The sequence below is a fragment of the Brachypodium distachyon genome, chromosome 3 (genome assembly GCF_000005505.3).
Source record: "Brachypodium distachyon strain Bd21 chromosome 3, Brachypodium_distachyon_v3.0, whole genome shotgun sequence".
Classification (NCBI taxonomy): domain Eukaryota; kingdom Viridiplantae; phylum Streptophyta; class Magnoliopsida; order Poales; family Poaceae; genus Brachypodium; species Brachypodium distachyon.
This window is the reverse complement of record NC_016133.3, coordinates 54799858-54817234: the sequence shown is the minus strand read 5'-3', so window position 1 is coordinate 54817234 and position 17377 is coordinate 54799858. Positions and strand designations below refer to the sequence as shown.

At 43.6% G+C, this 17377-nt stretch overlaps 2 protein-coding genes across 6 annotated transcripts; one reads left to right on the top strand and one right to left on the bottom strand.

Moving 5' to 3' along the window:
• Positions 1-110: 110 nt before the first annotated feature.
• On the bottom strand, positions 111-1109 carry LOC100833907 (auxin-responsive protein IAA9). The gene is made up of 2 exons (XM_014901392.2): positions 498-1109; positions 111-389 (listed from the first exon to the last, which is right to left on the bottom strand). Exons 1-2 carry the CDS (start codon positions 977-979, stop codon positions 347-349), a joined length of 525 nt encoding a protein of 174 aa, XP_014756878.1. The 5' UTR covers positions 980-1109; the 3' UTR covers positions 111-346.
• Positions 1110-6974: 5865 nt separating this feature from the next.
• Positions 6975-16464, top strand: LOC100833599 (AP-1 complex subunit gamma-2). Of its 5 annotated transcripts, none has more exons than XM_024461723.1 (20): positions 6975-7243; positions 7342-7644; positions 7747-7888; positions 8323-8496; positions 8817-8996; positions 9474-9628; positions 9926-10016; positions 10664-10827; positions 10900-10954; positions 12181-12303; positions 12410-12505; positions 12877-13004; positions 13546-13650; positions 13750-14039; positions 14550-14654; positions 14735-14833; positions 14927-15001; positions 15080-15255; positions 15498-15602; positions 16054-16464. In XM_024461723.1, exons 1-20 carry the CDS (start codon positions 7206-7208, stop codon positions 16147-16149), a joined length of 2700 nt encoding a protein of 899 aa, XP_024317491.1. In that variant the 5' UTR covers positions 6975-7205; the 3' UTR covers positions 16150-16464. The 5 variants fall into 5 exon arrangements, with proteins under 5 accessions (XP_024317491.1, XP_024317490.1, XP_010235935.1 ...); XM_024461722.1 differs by having other exon boundaries at positions 6991-7243; positions 14738-14833; XM_010237633.3 differs by having other exon boundaries at positions 6991-7243; positions 15083-15255.
• Positions 16465-17377: the final 913 nt, after the last annotated feature.

Below are 17377 nucleotides of genomic sequence, written 5' to 3'. Positions count from 1 at the left end.
GCATGATTTCCCTAAACATGGGTGCCCCCACTCCATTTTTGTCCTGCGTCCGCCCCTGTAACAGCATGCATCCACGGATTTCAGGTACTGTATCCCTTTCAGGTATCCTATTTGACAATTGAAACTGTATTTTGGTTGTAAAGAAGAAACGGTTGCATAAGTTTACACGCTCTCTGAAAACCGAAAAATGAGAGAGAAGAAAACGTTGTATTATACACGAATGGATTGATTGTAATTGTGGCATAACAAGCAGTGAAGATGTGCAGGCAATAAGCATCTCACAGAAAAAAGGAACATTCCCAAAATCTAGCATCCCCTGGCCATCTCTATTGTATCCTCTCGGCTGTCAGAGCAGAATCTTCAGACGTTTCACAGACCGCGCGAAATCACTGCAAAGAGGAACCAATCGATCGATGTCAGTTCAGTTATCCCAGAGACGCATGATTTCAGTTTTTTCAAATGGAAATTGACAGGAGATTGATTTGAGGCGAACTTACTCCCACGGCACGTCTCCGACCAGCATCCAGTCCCCATCGGCGTCCTCGTAGGTGATCACGAGGCCACGATCATCACCATCGTCATCATGCTGCCCACGCGTCTCCTTCTCGTCGGGGAACATGCGGGCGAGCGTGTCGAGGAGGCCGCCGTAGGAGCCTTGGCGTGACACGTCCACCTTCCTCCCGATGCCCACGCCTTCCTTCCACACCTTCACGTGCCCGCCATGGCGCGCCGCCCTCACCGGCGGCCACCCCACCACCAGGGCCGCCTTCTTCTGCTTCCGAACGCTGCCGCTGCTGCTGCCGCCGTCGTCGAAGAGCGGCAGCGTCGCCGCCGCCTGCGTCTTCTCCTCCTCGTCGAACGCCTCGCCGAAGCCTCTCTTCGTCCCGCTCCCGCCGCGGCAGGCGGCAGAGTCCACCTCCGTCGTGTCGCCGAGGAGGTGCTTCGTGTTCGGCGGCGCCAGCCCGAGCTCCAGCTCCATGTCAATGGACGGATCCTTCGACAGCTATGTGTGGATTGCAATCGCGTTGTGGTGGATTAGTGCTTCTCTTGCGAAGACCGGAGAGAATAAGAATAACTTTGGTTGGATTGGCGAAGAAGGAAAGAGATGCCGGCGGGTATATATATCGTGTCTGGGCGGCAGCGAGAGAAGAAGAAGAATCGGCGGGGGCCAGCAGAGTGTCGGGGCTCCAGGGGACACAGAGGCGGGACAAGCTGTCTGCCTGCCTTCTGTTGAATGCAGCGAGAGTCTGCTGCTTTGCTTTGATTTCTCCCGGCATTGTATACTACCGACACGGCCAGCCGGCGCTTTGCTTTGGTCTTGATTTTGTGTGCTCTCTCCTACTAACCCCCTGAAACCTGCCGTGACTTTCCTTGATCCCCAGCTTGCTTTGTCTAGAGTTGGTTTTCAGGCGTCGGGGCGTGGTAGTAGCCCGTCTTGGAAGTTCAGGATAAAACCGTGCACAGCACAGTGCTGCTGGCTAGTGCAACAGCTAGCGGTATGTTGCTACTGACAGTTAACCGATGCTGCTGCGGTGATCATCCTTTTTCTCCCTTTGAACACTGAATGACAGGTCAGAGCTAATGGCGATAGAGCCCAGCACGTAGAAGGCGGTCGCGGTCGGCGTTCGGGCGTGTCCTTGGCCGTTCCTGTGAACGCTCGCTCATCAGTCGACCATGTGTCCACGTGGCCCGCAGGCTCAGCCAGCCAAGTCAAGGCAAACGAACGAACCGATGCAGCTCTGCGCCGCCTCCGAGTGTTTCGGTTGTGCTGGAATTCCTGCCCACCGCCCGGAGTCCTGTTTCCTCCCCTCTCAATTCAAGCACTTGAAAAAGAAAAGAAAAAAATGTCTTTTTTTTTCCGGCACGTCAGTGTTTGTTGATGGTTCATTCGTCGGCCGGCCACGTTACAGTAAACCGTCCAAAGCGCCACCTCGACCAAAACGGCCATTGTTTCAACTTTCTTTCTTTCTAGAACTAGAATAGGCCATTGTTTAACCAATCAAGCACATGCGCTCCTCTAGTCCTAGCACGAGATATTCGTCTCCCTCCACTACGTACGTGTCGTCCGCCCGTCCCTACTGACTTGACATAAACAAACTCTTTCTCGTCTACTCCATAGACAGGCACATCAAATGGAATGGGAGCCCATATTGCCCGTAATCGAACTGCCGTAGTACGAAGTAGCAAGGCAGCAGCAGCAGTGGCTTGGAGGAGACGGAACTCGGACTCGGAAGCTGCTGCCGTATCTGGCGTACTGTCCCGGGGACATGGCGGATCTTCGTGGGCAGCTTTGTGACCTTTGTCCCCCTCGCCACTCAGCTTTGTCGGTCTTACTGCTCTTGCATTGCATATGCACTCCCGCCCATGACGTCGATCCTGCAGCTTGATCTTGCCAGACCTGCAATGCACTAACTTTCCGTAGAGCTAGCTGCTGCTGGTGCTCGTATTAGACAATATTGGAGCAAATAATTGTTTGATTAGTTACGATACGCGTTTGTTTGTTATATCGGGGTGAATCCTGAGCTACCAGTGGAGCTAGCACGAGCAGACCGCCGGCTGGTTCTCTGAAGCCAGATACGGATCTCTTTACAAGTTCAGGAAACAGATGGAAGCAAGATCCACTGGGATACGGAACGTGTCATCTCGATCGTATGGCGATCTCTTGAAATTCGGCAGCTAGCTTCGTGGCTCGATCATCGGTGTCGCGGCAGTGCGACTGGACTGCAGGAATGTGTTGGGACAGACGCACGGTTGACGGTTCCAATGGAGACAGCGATCCCGATGGGGGGTGATCTTGTTGAGCCATCTGATCTAGTTACACGGATTTTGCTGCAGTCCCTGCAGAGCAAAGTCTGTAATTCTGACTTCGCATGTCTGCTATACAAGGGTCACACAAAATTCAGGTCAGACAAGATAAACAAGCACGTGTTATGTCAAATTTCTGGGCCCTTTTGTCAGGGCGTCAAAATGGATCTTGCTTAATGCTGTAGCATCATCAAAATGGATCGAACCACGGTATGCGAGCATAACGATTTGTTGTAGTATTCACCTGAGAAACCTGACGAAACTTCCTTTTTTCTTTTCGAAACGGAACCTGGCGGAACTTCTGCTGCCAAGTTTGAGATTTCAGAGTGAGTGAGGATTTTTCTCATCATCCATTGCCTCGTAAGAAATGGATCACTAGTTTCACCCCTGCCACAGTATCTTTCCATCAAGAGTCCTGCTATGTGCTAACTCTAGACCATCGGTCCTATTTGAATAAATGTATGCATTAAGATGTCAATATATACATCTTTGTATATAGTATAGTTGGCGTTTTTTGACAAGATTTTTTTATTTAAAGAAAGGCATCTCGGCCTCTGCATCGATCATGCCTCACCCCAGTTTCCCTTCCTAGGACAATTAATTTATGGTTTAAACCTATGCTCATCCCGGCCAGGTAAGTTTCCAGCAAGCTAGGCGTCTTGGTTTGCTCGTTTTGTCAGATCTTCCATTTCATCCGCAGGTTGATATAGTCGTACTACCTCCGTCCAACAATACGAGGCATATTAGGATTCGGTTGACCAAGCCTTTGATCACAAATTACTTCATGAATATGTGACTAATGTGATCAAAATCATAACCATAAGTAAATATCCTTGAGTAGGAACATAACGGATATGAATCTATGTCATATAATTATATATTAATAGAGTAATTTGTGGTCAAAACACTGGTCAAAGGAAAGCTAATACGTCCCGTATTGTTGGACGGAGGGAGTACTCCATATTCTTTTTTAACCAACAATTAACATTTGTATATCATCTTTATCTTTATTACAATTATAAAATTTTGAGTTGCCTACCGAGACTGCTAACTAGTTTATCCATTCAATATGGTACATATATGTATAATGATTTTTTATTATTATACTCCCTCCGTACCATAATTCTTGTCTCAAATTTGTCTAAAATGGATGTATCTATTCCTAAAAAGCGTCAAGATACATGTAATATTTCGACAAGAATTATGGGACGGACGGAGTAGTTTACTAGTTTCCCATATACTTTTGAGATATAAAAGATTTACTCAATAAATATGAGTAAATATACATGAAGAATTCTTAGTTAGCATAAAATTGGATATATATAATCGAGCATATATACAAGTATTCTCTACAAGTATTTTAAAACACAATAGTGTTTCTAATATATTTAGCAGCGCACGGACATTTAGCTAGTTCGTTTCAATATGCTGATAAGTTTCTTTTGGGGGAATATGCTGGTAAGCTACTAGTTGAATAAATACATGGTTATTTGCAAAGAAGAAGAAGAATAAATCATGGTTCTATTGATCGATTCCCATGCCACTACAAAAATTGTTCGAGCAGATTACAAATGATGTCGAACAAACGACTACTAATGGGTTGGTTCCCAACAACCAACTAAGCTTCCTGTAGCAATCCCTAATAATAAAAATAGGAAGGTTTTTTTCGTCGTCGTTCGCTGTGCATCAATATCTGTGCATGTCCTGATTTTCCGTGTCTCCTTACATTCCATCGAACCTTTCTTTTCCTATTCCCACAGCGCTGCCTTCCCGGGCCGCTACCGCCGACTCAACTGCCCCCGCAGCATCTCCCTGCGGTGACCGCTCTTGATACGCGTCGGCGCCGGATTAAAGTCCCATGCAAGAGACGAGCAAAGGGGTCCAGGGCTGACCGGCGCTATCCACCGCCGTGCGGTTCCTCGTGCACTGCGCCATCGCGTGCTCCGTGACCTTCTTCTGATGCCAGCCACGGCCGCGGGCGGCGTGGACTGGATGCCATGTCTATGGCCGTGGCCGCTAGCATCGGCGCTGAGATCATTTTGATTGAATTCTAATTATATTGTTATGTTTTGTATAAATGTGAATTTTCGCGTCCACATGTTTAAAATTTCGTGACAACGCATGGACACTTTACCGGTGACAACAAAAGAATCGATCAGTTCGCGACACTACAATGGGCTCCTCCGGCCAACTCTCAATCAGCACGGTGCTCTGCGAACCACCGGTGCTCGAGCGCGGCGGCCGGGCTGAGCCGCTGGTCGGGGTCGAACGCCCGCAGGCCCGCAAGCACCTCGCGCGCGGCCAGCGACCGCTCCGCCGTCGTAGAGCAGAACCTTAATTGGCGTCCTCGAGCAGCTCCTCCTAGTCCATCACGTCGAAGTCGAACAGGCATAGCGCACTCTTCTTCTTTCTCTTTCTCGTGGCACGCGCTGTAGACCACGCTGAACGCGCCGAACTCGATCCCCGAGATGGAATCGAGCGTACTCGTCGATGCTGCCAATCGGCGGGTGACCACGCGGGCGCTTCGACTTGATGGATCGATTAATCGAGAGCAGAGCAGGCGCGCGAGAAGGATTCACCTGGAGATCGAGAGAAATGCGGCCGATCGGGCTGGGAGCGGATTCAGGCCGGTGCGCCAGTACGCTTACGCTTTACGTGCCAAGAAAAGGGGATAACGGAACCGAATCTTCGCTGGATTTGAGGCTTCGAGTCCATGTGCGTGTCTCGTACACGCCTTTTTGTATAGTGAGACGGGACATGTTTGGGCGAACTGGGGAACCGACGCTGTTCCGCCTTTGATTTGTTTCCGCGCACGAACCAACAGCCGTCGGTTTTGGCACTTAAGCTGCAGAGACAGCCTGCGGTGGACGGAGCCGATCGATCGGCAGCTGAAGTTGGCCGGGCCAGAGCTGGCTAGGTCATACAGGGAGTCAGGGAGTACATCATTGACGGCATCAAATCAAATTGTCACGTTTTTTTTAAGGAAAAGACTTGTTTAGGTCTTGTCGGTAAAAGAGCATTATCCCCTCGAATTTCAGTAACACCGAGAACCCAAATGAACCGTTCTGGCAGGCCTGAATTACGAGGGACAGTCTAAAGATATCTTTCACAAAACACCTCGGTTTGTGTCAATAAAAAGCAAGATTTGATTGTTCGTCCCATTTTACTTTGCGCTTTGACGATTTATCCTGCCATGTGTCACTTGCATGTGGAGGAAAAGTGATTGGTACTTGGAAGGAAAATGCTTCGGTGACAGCAGTCCCTGACACGTGGGGAGCGACTCTTACGGCACCGATCGTCTGAAGCCGCGTCCGATCCGAACAATGATGTTTCTCTTTAAATTTTAGCGAGATCAGAACTTTGAAGCTCTATGTTGAAATCTTAATAATTCTATACTTCTATGCACTTGTCAATGCACCAATTGGAAGTAAGTTCCTAAAAAAACATGTGAGTTGAATCTTTATAGATTCTTATAGAAATCCAAGTCACTTGTTTCCGGACGGAGGGAGTACAAAATTCGTCGATGAAGAAAAATTTATGACACGTTGTGTTTGTCTCGGTTTTGACTTGCATCGTAATCTATCACTCTCGACAAGGTATGAGGAAGTTTAACCATCAATTTTATACTAAGATTTCTTTTTTTTGTTGGTATATCCATGATTTCCCCTTGTGATACTTGTTTCATTTTACGCCTCGAAATACTTTGCACGTATGTCTAGTACAACAACAAGTCAACAATTCACCATGCTCAGATAGAAGTTGAACAATCATCAAGATCACCTTATAAACTCGTGAACACGTTTCAATCTTGATGTTTTACACAAACTTCACTCAAAATTATTGTTTGATACACAAACTTCACTCAGAATTATTGTTCAACAAACGATGTTATATAGCATGGGGTCGTGTTGTGACCTATCTAGCGTGCCATAACCTACGTTTGTCTTCTTCATCTTTCATGATCGTCTCATTGCCTTCGTCGCCGCCTTTGTTCTTGCCCCCTCACCATCAAATCGTCGTCTACTCTTGATCCAGCCATTAACCACCGCCGTCTTTTCCTCACCTTTCTTGGTTTATTCCTCTCATGCTACACATCTCCGTCCTCTTGGCATATTTTCTTGAAATTAATTCGTTCTCCCAAAACAGGCCAAAATCCCCAAATTTGAAATACGAAGCGAACCAGGGGGCTATTCGCAGTCCCCACCGTCGCCACCATTTCCACTCCTCCAGATCCACCAAGGCCTTCGTCCTCCTCCCAGCTGCTTCCCTTCCCGCCTCAACCACCTCGGGAGCCAGATCCCGCGAGCTCCCCCCTCCACACCTCTCGCGTGCGCGCGTGCCCTCCCCAAGATCTCACGCTGGATACCGTCGAGAAGATCGTCGAGGACTTCGCCTCGGACATGGCCCTGAATCCCTTCTCCTCCGGCACCCGCCTCCGGTGCGACCTCCCGCCCCCAAATTCCTCCCCGACCCGCGCCGGATCCGTCGCGATTTTGCTGGGAAAAGGTGTAATTCCGCTTTCGTGAGCTTCCGCAGGGACATGATACGGGCGATACGCGCGTGCAAGACGGCGGCGGAGGAGCGCGGGGTGGTGCGGCGGGAGTGCGCGGCGATACGGGCCTCGTTCAGCGACAACGAGCAGGAGCTCCGGCACAGGAACATGGCCAAGCTCATGTTCATCCATATGCTCGGCTACCCCACCCACTTCGGCCAGATGGAGTGCCTCAAGCTGATCGCCGCCGTGGGCTACCCCGAGAAGCGGATCGGCTACCTCGGCCTCATGCTGCTCCTCGACGAGCGGCAGGAGGTCCTCATGCTCGTCACTAACTCTCTCAAACAGTACGTCCACCAGACTCTATCTCCGCAATGCTGCTGCCGCGAGTGTTACTTTCGCAAGCGTGTGCTGAGTTCTGAGTAATTTTAGTGCTTAACTTGGGGCAGAGATCTCAACCACTCCAACCAGTTCATCGTGGGTCTTGCATTGTGTGCGCTTGGAAACATCTGCTCTGCTGAAATGGCCCGGGATCTGGCGCCTGAAGTGGAGAGGCTGATGCGCAGCAGGGATGCTAATACAAAGAAAAAGGTACTTTTCTTCATACCGTGATTCAATTCCTAGTCCTTGAATCCAGTAGGGCAAGTCGACAATAAGCAACTGCCCAATGAATTGTTGCTATGTTAAGGTTTGGAATAGATATGAAACCTATGTTGATTTGGAAACTGCACATTTTACTACCCAAGTCATTAGCCCTGGATTATCATATACGCAAAAAACTAAAATCCGGGTTAATTCAACAAAATGAATACCTCTTGGGCCATTATTTCTGACAGTATTTTTTTTAAATCTACTCAGCAAGTATCACCTTTGTTATCTCTTCCTTCTTCTACAGATTGAAATAGTACTTTGTTGGGTATAAATTTTGAATATTGAGTTATGTCTCTGCTCGTATACGCTATTAATTTTGAAATCATGAGTTATTTGGCGGTATTATTCATTCTATACTTCTCCCTGTTTATTAGGCTGCTTTGTGCTCTACAAGGATTGTAAGGAAAGTCCCGGATTTAGCGGAGAACTTCATGGGTCTTGCTGCATCATTACTGAAGGAAAAGCACCATGGAGTTTTGATATCTGCAGTTCAGCTCTGCACCGAACTGTGTAAAGCGAGCAAAGATGCGCTGGAGTACCTGAGGAAGGTAAGGACATTATTTATTACACCTGAGGCCTTGGGGTCATTTTGTAAACTCATTCAATTAAGTCCAGCATGTGTTGTACACCTCTAGCGGTCAGCAATTGAAGCTGCAATGCTGCGTTGTAGAAAATATTCTGTGATCTGCAGTTGATACACCATATGTAAAGCCCTCTAATTTGTTGCATGTATTTTTTCCCCAATATCACCAATTAGTTAATTGTTCTCTTTGGTTTCTAGCATTTAATCTGAATAACCTATAAATTGAAAATAATATTATCTGAGAACCTGTCATCTCCTTTAACTTCTACAAATATTTCATTGCAGAACTGCATTGAAGGTTTGGTCCGAATACTAAGAGATGTCTCCAGTAGTTCTTATGCTCCTGAGTATGATGTTGCTGGCATCTCGGATCCTTTCTTACATATTCGAGTTCTTAAACTTATGCGTATGTTGGGTCAAGGAGACGCAGATTGCAGTGAATATATGAATGATATTCTTGCTCAGGTGATTGCTTAATACCCATCATTGGTTTCACACGACAATACCGCATTTATTGTTGCGTGTGCAAAGCATTGATTTAGTCAATTCCTATTGCCTGAGTTATTTATTGTGTTTTAGTTTTATCTGGTTTATGACATATCTCTTGTTGACTTTGTTCCAGTCTGGGGATATGATTACAAATGTTCTAGATGTTAAACACTGTTTACGAAGATTTGCTCTTCTTCTGTTTCTGTCTGAAGAATTAGTTTTGCATATTTAGGCCATGACTGCTGTAGTTCAGGCTGTGTTAATTACTGTACGGTATTGTTCCTTTGGGTCCAGCTTAGGGTAGTACTGCAGATGTTGGATACCCGTTAAAGATCATGTTTTCGTTCCTATTTACTGAAATTAACCACAAAACACAAGCTACTTTTTTGGTTTTTGCAATTGCACTTGTTTGCATATTACAATCAATAATCAACCATGGTACTTTTTTTCCAGGTCGCAACAAAAACTGAGTCGAACAAGAATGCTGGAAATGCCATCCTGTATGAATGTGTTGAGACAATAATGGGTATTGAAGCTACTAGTGGTCTACGTGTCCTGGCTATTAATATTTTGGGTAGATTCTTGTCAAACCGTGATAACAATATAAGGTTAATTTTCTCCTTCATATGACCTTTATTGCTTACTTTTTCTTTTGCCCAAGGTGTTGTGAAGGATTTCCTTTGACTTTTCTCAGTGTACCTGCTAGTTGTAAACTTGTAATAGGGAAATACATTGAGCTTGCAGCTGTTACTTGTGACTATCGCTTCAGATATAACTATTTCCTGGTGATGACACATGAAATAGTTTAGTCTCTGCTTATCTCTTATGCATTATACAATAAAATGTGTATCCATCTTCTCCATTTGGGGTAAAACATTCACCATTTAGCGCATTCTTTTTTTCAGATACGTTGCTCTGAACATACTTATGAGGGCTATTGCAGTAGATACACAAGCCGTACAGAGACACAGGGTGACAATATTAGAGTGTGTAAAGGTAACTATATATTTAACTATGTCTAATTTGCTTAGTGAGTAGTCTTCTACTGGGTTCAGGGGACCAATTTATGTACAGTACCAGAATAAGGACTCTCTTCAACTTCCACAGGCCCAAACTTTTTTTTTTCAATATGTTAGTGTAGTTCCTCCAGAAAAAGGAGAGGAAACCTGTCTTAACTTTATTTTATCTTCTATGTTGTTTGTATTCTTATCCCTCTGAATTTTGTGGAATCAATACATGTCCCTGTACAAGAACTGCCAGAAAGGCTGGGTTTATTCCTTATGCCACAAGTGTGCTTGTGTTGTAAATCTTTTGTCCCAATGCTTGGCATATTTAGTCTAACACCTTGTATCGGCAACCTGCATACTTTCCTTCACTGTTGGAGTATACATCATCTCTTGTGTACTTGTTAAAGCTTGATATCATTTGGGGGCATAGTCTACTTCGAATATTATTGCTTTTCAAAGTAATCTTAAACTCAAGGTTTCACAGTATACTGATTTACAAGTTCCTCAATCCTTACTGTACTATTATTCAGTGTTGCAATCTTGCAGGCTATAATCAACACCTCCATTTATTAATTCTGGAACTGCTGTCCTGCTACTTTGGTTTGTAACGTTTTCAATCACCTGTGCACCTTTCAGGATGCCGATGCCTCCATTCGTAAAAGGGCCCTTGAGCTTGTTTTTTTGTTGGTCAATGATACAAATGTAAAGCCTCTGACCAAAGAGCTTGTTGACTACTTAGATGTAGCTGATCCAGACTTCAAAGAAGATCTCACAGCCAAGATTTGCTCAATAGCTGAAAAGTTAGTATTTAATTTTTTTTGTTGGCTTCCTGTTGACGTATGACACTTTTAACAGCGTTGCGTCTCTAATAGGTTTTCTCAAGACAAGTTATGGTACCTTGATCAGATGTTCAAGGTTTTATCCCTGGTAAGTACTACCGCAATACTATCTTACATCTGTAAGGTTTGCACTCCACTCCAGAACATCTCGGTTTTGCCAATGCCTTGGCTTCGCTACAATGCTGTTGGAGCTAGTAGGAAGACTTCACTATCATCATTGCTTTCTTGATCTGTTTCCTAGAGAAGTCTCTGATATAGTGCATGCTGTATCGACTATCAGTGACATCCATTGACAGAACTGCATAAAATAATCACAGCTTACAGAGAGGCAGAGATAATTAGTTTTATGGGCTTATCTGTTTGCATTAGCTAGATTGTGAATCCTGTTGCTGAAATGGCTCCAACTAGTTTGCTGGTAAAGATAACTAGAATATCAATCATATGTAGTTAGAAATCGGAGAAAAGTCTAGCCATCTGGGAAATGAAATATCCAGCAATTGGTCGACATTCACAAACAGACTAGGAGAAGCACTGGAATTTAATAATGCTTAGAAAACACATGAATTGCTCAAATAAGCAGTTTGTATGAAAGGATTTTTGTAGTAGGGAAATGTTTCATGAAAAGAGGGACTACTCTTTTGGATCATGATCTTCATTTCTCCTCCAAATTTCCTTGTGCTGAACAGGCTCCAACCATCTGCTAGTGTTTGAGAGAAGTTTCAAGTAATGGCCTGCTAATGCTGATCACTTCCCACATTTGGCATAACTTGCGCGTCCTACATTTTCCCTTCCCATTATGTACCTCATTTTCACAATATGCACAGCAGCAACCTCCGAAGAATGTTAACAATTAGTTGAAATCACCCATATACACAACCCAGCACAAAGGTTGCCTTTTGCACACATTTTATCCTTACGGCTTACGCATTGATATTTTCTGGATTGCACCAAGCTAACCTTGAGAATTCTTTTACTCGAACATAAAATATTTAAATTCTTTATATGACCGGAGAAAAGGAAGGGGTTATACTTATTCGAGTAGTTGTTAAACCAGTGATGACCTGGAAAAACTTATTGCGCTGTTATTCTAGACACTGTCCATAGAATGTTAAACTTAACGACAAGGTAGTTGGGGGATTGCCAGGTAGGTGCTCAAATAATTAGAATTCACGTTTGTGATGATTTCTGAATGTTTTTGTTCCGCGTTGGTATTATTGAATAAACATAAACATACCTCCAACTCTCCAGGTCAATTTCCTTGATGACCAACTTGTAAAAACAACGAATTCATGTTGTACTCTTATTTATTTTCAGGCAGGGAAGCATGTGAAGGATGATGTATGGCATGCTCTTATTGTGGTAATAAGCAATGCATCAGAACTTCAAGGATACTCAGTGAGATCATTATACACGGCTTTACAAACATACAGTGAACAGGTTGGGATTTCGTTTTTGCTCCTCATAAAGGATGACATTCAATTTCAACCATCTCAATATCTTCTTCTGACGGATGTGACTTGGCTATTACATATTTACACTATAGGGAAGTTTAGTAAGAGTAGCTGTTTGGTGCATTGGCGAATATGGTGAAATGCTAGTGAACAATGTTGGCATGCTTGAAGCTGAGGGCTCAATTACGGTGAGTGGACAGTTCTCGTACCCATATTCTTCTTGACATTTTGAACTATCTAGACAGATTCCAGCTCTGTCTCAAGTTTCAACTACTTCAAACACTAGCACATATTTAAGTCACATTATTTTCTGATCCACCATTGTTGTCATTCTCCTTTCTGGTGTCACGAACTATACTTTCAATAATTTTTGCCAGGATTGCTCTGCAAACTATTCATTTAATTGTATGACATTTAGTCCAAGATAATTGGTATTGGCATGAGTAAATTTCAGTATTTCACTGTGGGTACAATAACTTGTTAGGTGGGCGCGGCCAAGTATAGAACTATACAATTGTTCGTTTCGGTCAGAAAACTTGATTAGTGGTCAACTTGTCAGGTCACAGAATCTGATGCTTTGGATGCTGTGGAGCTCGGCCTTAGCCTTTACCCTGCAGACGTGACAACTCGAGCTATGTGTCTTGTTGCTCTTTTGAAGCTGTCCTCACGATTTCCATCTATGTCAGAGTAAGATATCTTTCAACTTGACCTCATACTGGGGTGTCATAACTATTCTACAAGTACTAGCTCAAAGCTGCAATTATTTAACAATGAACTAGTTGATTGCGTTCTTTCAGTTCCCCTGAATTCATTGTTCCTGTTGAGTTCTGGATAAGCTCCGCAAAACCGTTTTTCCTACAACGTCTAAATGTGCAATTCTATCATCTATCGTTACACGTGAACTTTGGACTTGCTAGATCATTTAGATATGGAGTTATGTTTCCTTCACATACGTAGAACTTGTAATGCTCTATCGATGTCTACACTATGCTATTCATACGGTGACATACCGATGCTATTGTGAATGATTTGATCATCCTTTTGTCATTCTTCATGAACTTGCTTTCTGTGCAAACTTATCACATGTTTTAGATCCTTGACATGGTACCTATTTGTAACCTTGAAATACTTTAGCATATCATGTAATGTAACCAGTGTTAACTACAGCCAATTGATTCTTATAGTATAACACTGCTATTTAAATGGTATGGTGGTACTTTCTTAACAGGAGAGTAAAACGAATAGTTTCCCAGAATAAAGAGAATATGGTGCTTGAACTACAGCAAAGATCAATTGAATTTGGTTCCATTATACAAAGGCATCAGTCTATCAGGTGATTTACAGAACCTGTAAATATTACTACATAAACTTTCTCTTGTATTCTGGTACTTATGAATGGTATTAATCTTAGAGAAATGTCGCATAAGTGCAGGTCATCATTGCTTGAACGTATGCCTGTTTTGGATGAAGCTACTTATCTTATGAAGAGGGCTAGTACGACACAAGCAAGTATTCCTGCATATAAGCCTGCTTCAGCAGTTACTCCTGGAGACCTTAAGTTTCCAAATGGCTTAGCAAAACCTGCTGTAACTCCTTTAGCTGATTTGCTTGACCTAAGTTCCGATGATGCGACAGCTACTACCACTGCTTCTACTACTACAGCACCTAGTGATTTTCTACAAGACCTTTTGGGTATTGGTGGGACAAATCTACCGACTGCAGGTATTTTGTTCAGTATTTCCTTTCTGATTCTCATGGATTTGCCTTGTCCTTCGCTCTTCCATTGGTGTGAAGTTGTAAACCAAGCAAAACAGTGCTGTGTTGCCTAATTTCCTATCCGTCGCTCTCTCTGATGTATATACTCTTACCTCTGCTTCAATTTTAGGACACTGCATTTTCACTGACTTTCGAATAATTATTCATTTACCCTATTAGCCTTAAATTTAGTTATGTCTCTGCTCCAAAAATTGAATCAACCAACCTCCTGCTTGTTGCTTGCACACAAACATGTACAATCAAAGTATGCTTTTACTTTGTCAGTAAGTTGCCGTGACACCTTAACATATATATATTTCACATGTTGCAGAAAAGTTCATATTTGATCTTCAATTACTGAAGTTCATGTTTCTATTTCAATTATTGCTTTCTCTATCGATTGTTACGTGCTTTTTTCCTGCCATTGGAATATCCTTACCTTAGACTTAATAAGTTCCTTTCTGTTGTTCTGTTCAGGAGCACCTTCATCTGCAAGCACAGATATTCTGATGGATCTTCTATCTATCGGATCATCTCCATCACAAAATGGCCAGCTGGTACCAGACTTAAGTCTTGCCCAAGGTACAAATAGCTGCAATCATAACAATTCTTTTACTTTATTTTTTTGGCAACCATTGCTGAATTTTCTAACACTTGCGTAGCAGAGAAAAAACATGTTTCTGCTGCACCTCAACTTGTTTCTCCTGTACCTGAACCTGTGGATTTGCTCGGTAGTTTGTCATCAAGCACATCTGTTTCTGGTTAGTTTGGTTGATGCTAATAGTACATTCCTACCACCTGCTGCCTCTTTCTCAGTTGATCACCATTGCCGAATTGTAACACTTGTGCCACAGGTACTAAATCCGCTACTGCTGTGCCTCAAGCTGTGGATCTGCTCGATGGTTTGTCATCAAGTACATCCGTTTCTGGTTAGTTTGGGGTTGTAGCTTTTTGCCAGCAAGAACTAACTATAATATGTCCATAGTTACTAAACCTCCTTATTTAAGCAGGACTTGAAGATGCGTGCCCATCAATAACGGCTTTCCAGAGTGCAACTTTGAAGATCACCTTCGATTTCAGAAAACAGCTTGGAAAGCCACAAGAGAGTACCATCCATGCCACTTTTACAAATATGTCATCTAGTACTTATACGGAATTCATTTTTCAGGCAGCTGTTCCAAAGGTAACATCATGTTGCTTTATATTGTATTCAATGCTTGAGCTGTTCTGCTGGGCTAGCAATTAGATATTGCCCCCCCTGCTCTCCTCCCCCACTATATGCATTAGTCTTATGATAACAATGTCTTCCCTCTTCACATGACCGATGGGAAATAGAGGGTAAAATGTGATCGATGCTTTAGTTCCTTTGTTCTGTGACTTCTGTCGACTAGAGACTAAATATTTTATTGATACTGAACATTGCAGTTCATCCAATTGCGACTGGATCCAGCTAGCGGTAACATTGTTCCAGCTAATGGAAAGGGTTCAGTCACACAAGGGTTCAGTGTCACCAATAATCAACATGGGCAGGTACATGATGAACTGCATCCTTCACTTTGGGTTCATCTTTCCTTCCTGTGTATTATCTGATTGAATTACGTTCCCAAGTTCTCTTCCATATAACTTTAATACCACATCGGGAATTCATGTCCCATGTACTGCGGGTCTATATTCTATAATCCATACATCATTTCCATTCACGTGTCAAGAGGTACCAGATTGTATACGCCAGTCTGAGAACTGCATAGTCTGCAGAGTTTTCATAATCTAGATCTAAGTTTGACTAGTGCTTTTGACCATTGCATCAGCTATTTAGTAGCGTCGTACCACGATAGTACCTTCTGCATCATACTTAAACATGATTCCTGGAATGACATGATTACTGAGTATCTGACTTCTCTTCAGTGTTTTGGACATATCTTTCTTGCCCCATTGTTATATCTAATTTATCTTTTTTTATCTCTATTCTTTGCGCACACAGAAACCGCTTGCAATGCGTATTCGGATGTCTTACAAAGTGAATGGCGAGGACAGGCTGGAACAAGGTCAAGTCAGCAATTTTCCACCTGGATTATAATGCCATGTGTGTGTGTGTGTGTGTGTGTGTGTGTGTGATATTGTATGTTCTGATAGTTCTTCACGTGTATGGGGCAGAGGGAAGGTTTCTTCCAATCTTTTCCTAATTTATTTCTTTGGCTTTTGTTCCCCATTCGAGGGCACTTAAACAAATAGTCCCGTTTGCCCATAATTTTCCCAATATTGTATAGTAGTAGTAGTGAGCATCAGCGTGTCTTCAGATTATCGCAAATTTGCAATGCATACATCCAAAATTGTTACCACCCCTTCAGTTGTCGAGGAATTGATGAAAAATACTAGCCACTACTGTTATTGAGGAATCTGCCCAATTGACAATTAAATCTTGGTCCAATCTACTCCCTCCGTTCCAACATCAGTGAATTAGATATGTATAGAATTTTATACAATCCACGCCACTTATTTTGACACGGAGGGAGTATTAAGCAAACGATTTGTCCCAAGGAAAATCTGGACATATCTTTATTTCGTCTTTTCTTCACAAGGCCCTTATGTCAGATCCTACTTGGATCTACACAAAGAACAAGGGGAAAATGTTGCTAGGAAAATGGAGCGCGCCAGCCATCGTGAGGCTGAGGAGGCAAAACGCCTCGGCCTCGCCATGACGGACGCTTAGGCCGAGGCGTGGAGCGCCAAGGAGGCTGCGAGGGAGGAGGCCGAGAAGAAGAAGGCGGGGAAGGGGCCGGTGCCGGAGGTGAAGGTGGAGCCGATGGACATTGACTCCGACGAGGCCTACCTTGCCTACTTCAGCGACGTCGACGACTAGGCGGCCGTTTTTCTATTTTATAATTATGTAATGAAAAAACTTTATGTTTAATTAAATTTCATCGAGTTTAGTTAAATTTCATGTACTTCATTTAAATTTTGCCAAATTTATATAAATTTTGCCGAAATTCAATTTTTTGGGGAGTTGGTATTGGCTTGCGCAGCTGGATCACGGCGGAACTCTAAAAAAATAAATCCGCCGGCGCCTCCCCACCAAACGGCCTAAAAACGGCTGCGCCAGACGCCAAATGGGGGACGACGCGGCTGGAGATGCTCTTAGGGTTGAGTGTGAAGGGGATACACAAGATATGGTACTGTACAAATTTTTTTACAACATCTGGTCAACTTACTGGTTTTATGATGAGAGAGAAAGCATGTTGGTACTGCAAATTTGTCTCTTACACTCAAAGTTATTTTTTAAGAAAAACAAGTTTAGATTTAGATTC

Bases quoted from the DNA above. Each gene is read 5' to 3' on its own strand.
- LOC100833907 (XM_014901392.2), bottom strand. From the start codon at position 979: ATGGAGCTGGAGCTCGGGCTGGCGCCGCCGAACACGAAGCACCTCCTC. The intron at 390-497 runs GTAAGTTCGCCT...TCCTCTTTGCAG, and splicing joins GTCGGAGACGTGCCGTGGGA to TGATTTCGCGCGGTCTGTGA.
- LOC100833599 (XM_024461723.1), top strand. From the start codon at position 7,206: ATGGCCCTGAATCCCTTCTCCTCCGGCACCCGCCTCCG. The intron at 8,497-8,816 runs GTAAGGACATTA...ATTTCATTGCAG, and splicing joins CGCTGGAGTACCTGAGGAAG to AACTGCATTGAAGGTTTGGT. The intron at 10,828-10,899 runs GTTAGTATTTAA...CGTCTCTAATAG, and splicing joins ATTTGCTCAATAGCTGAAAA to GTTTTCTCAAGACAAGTTAT.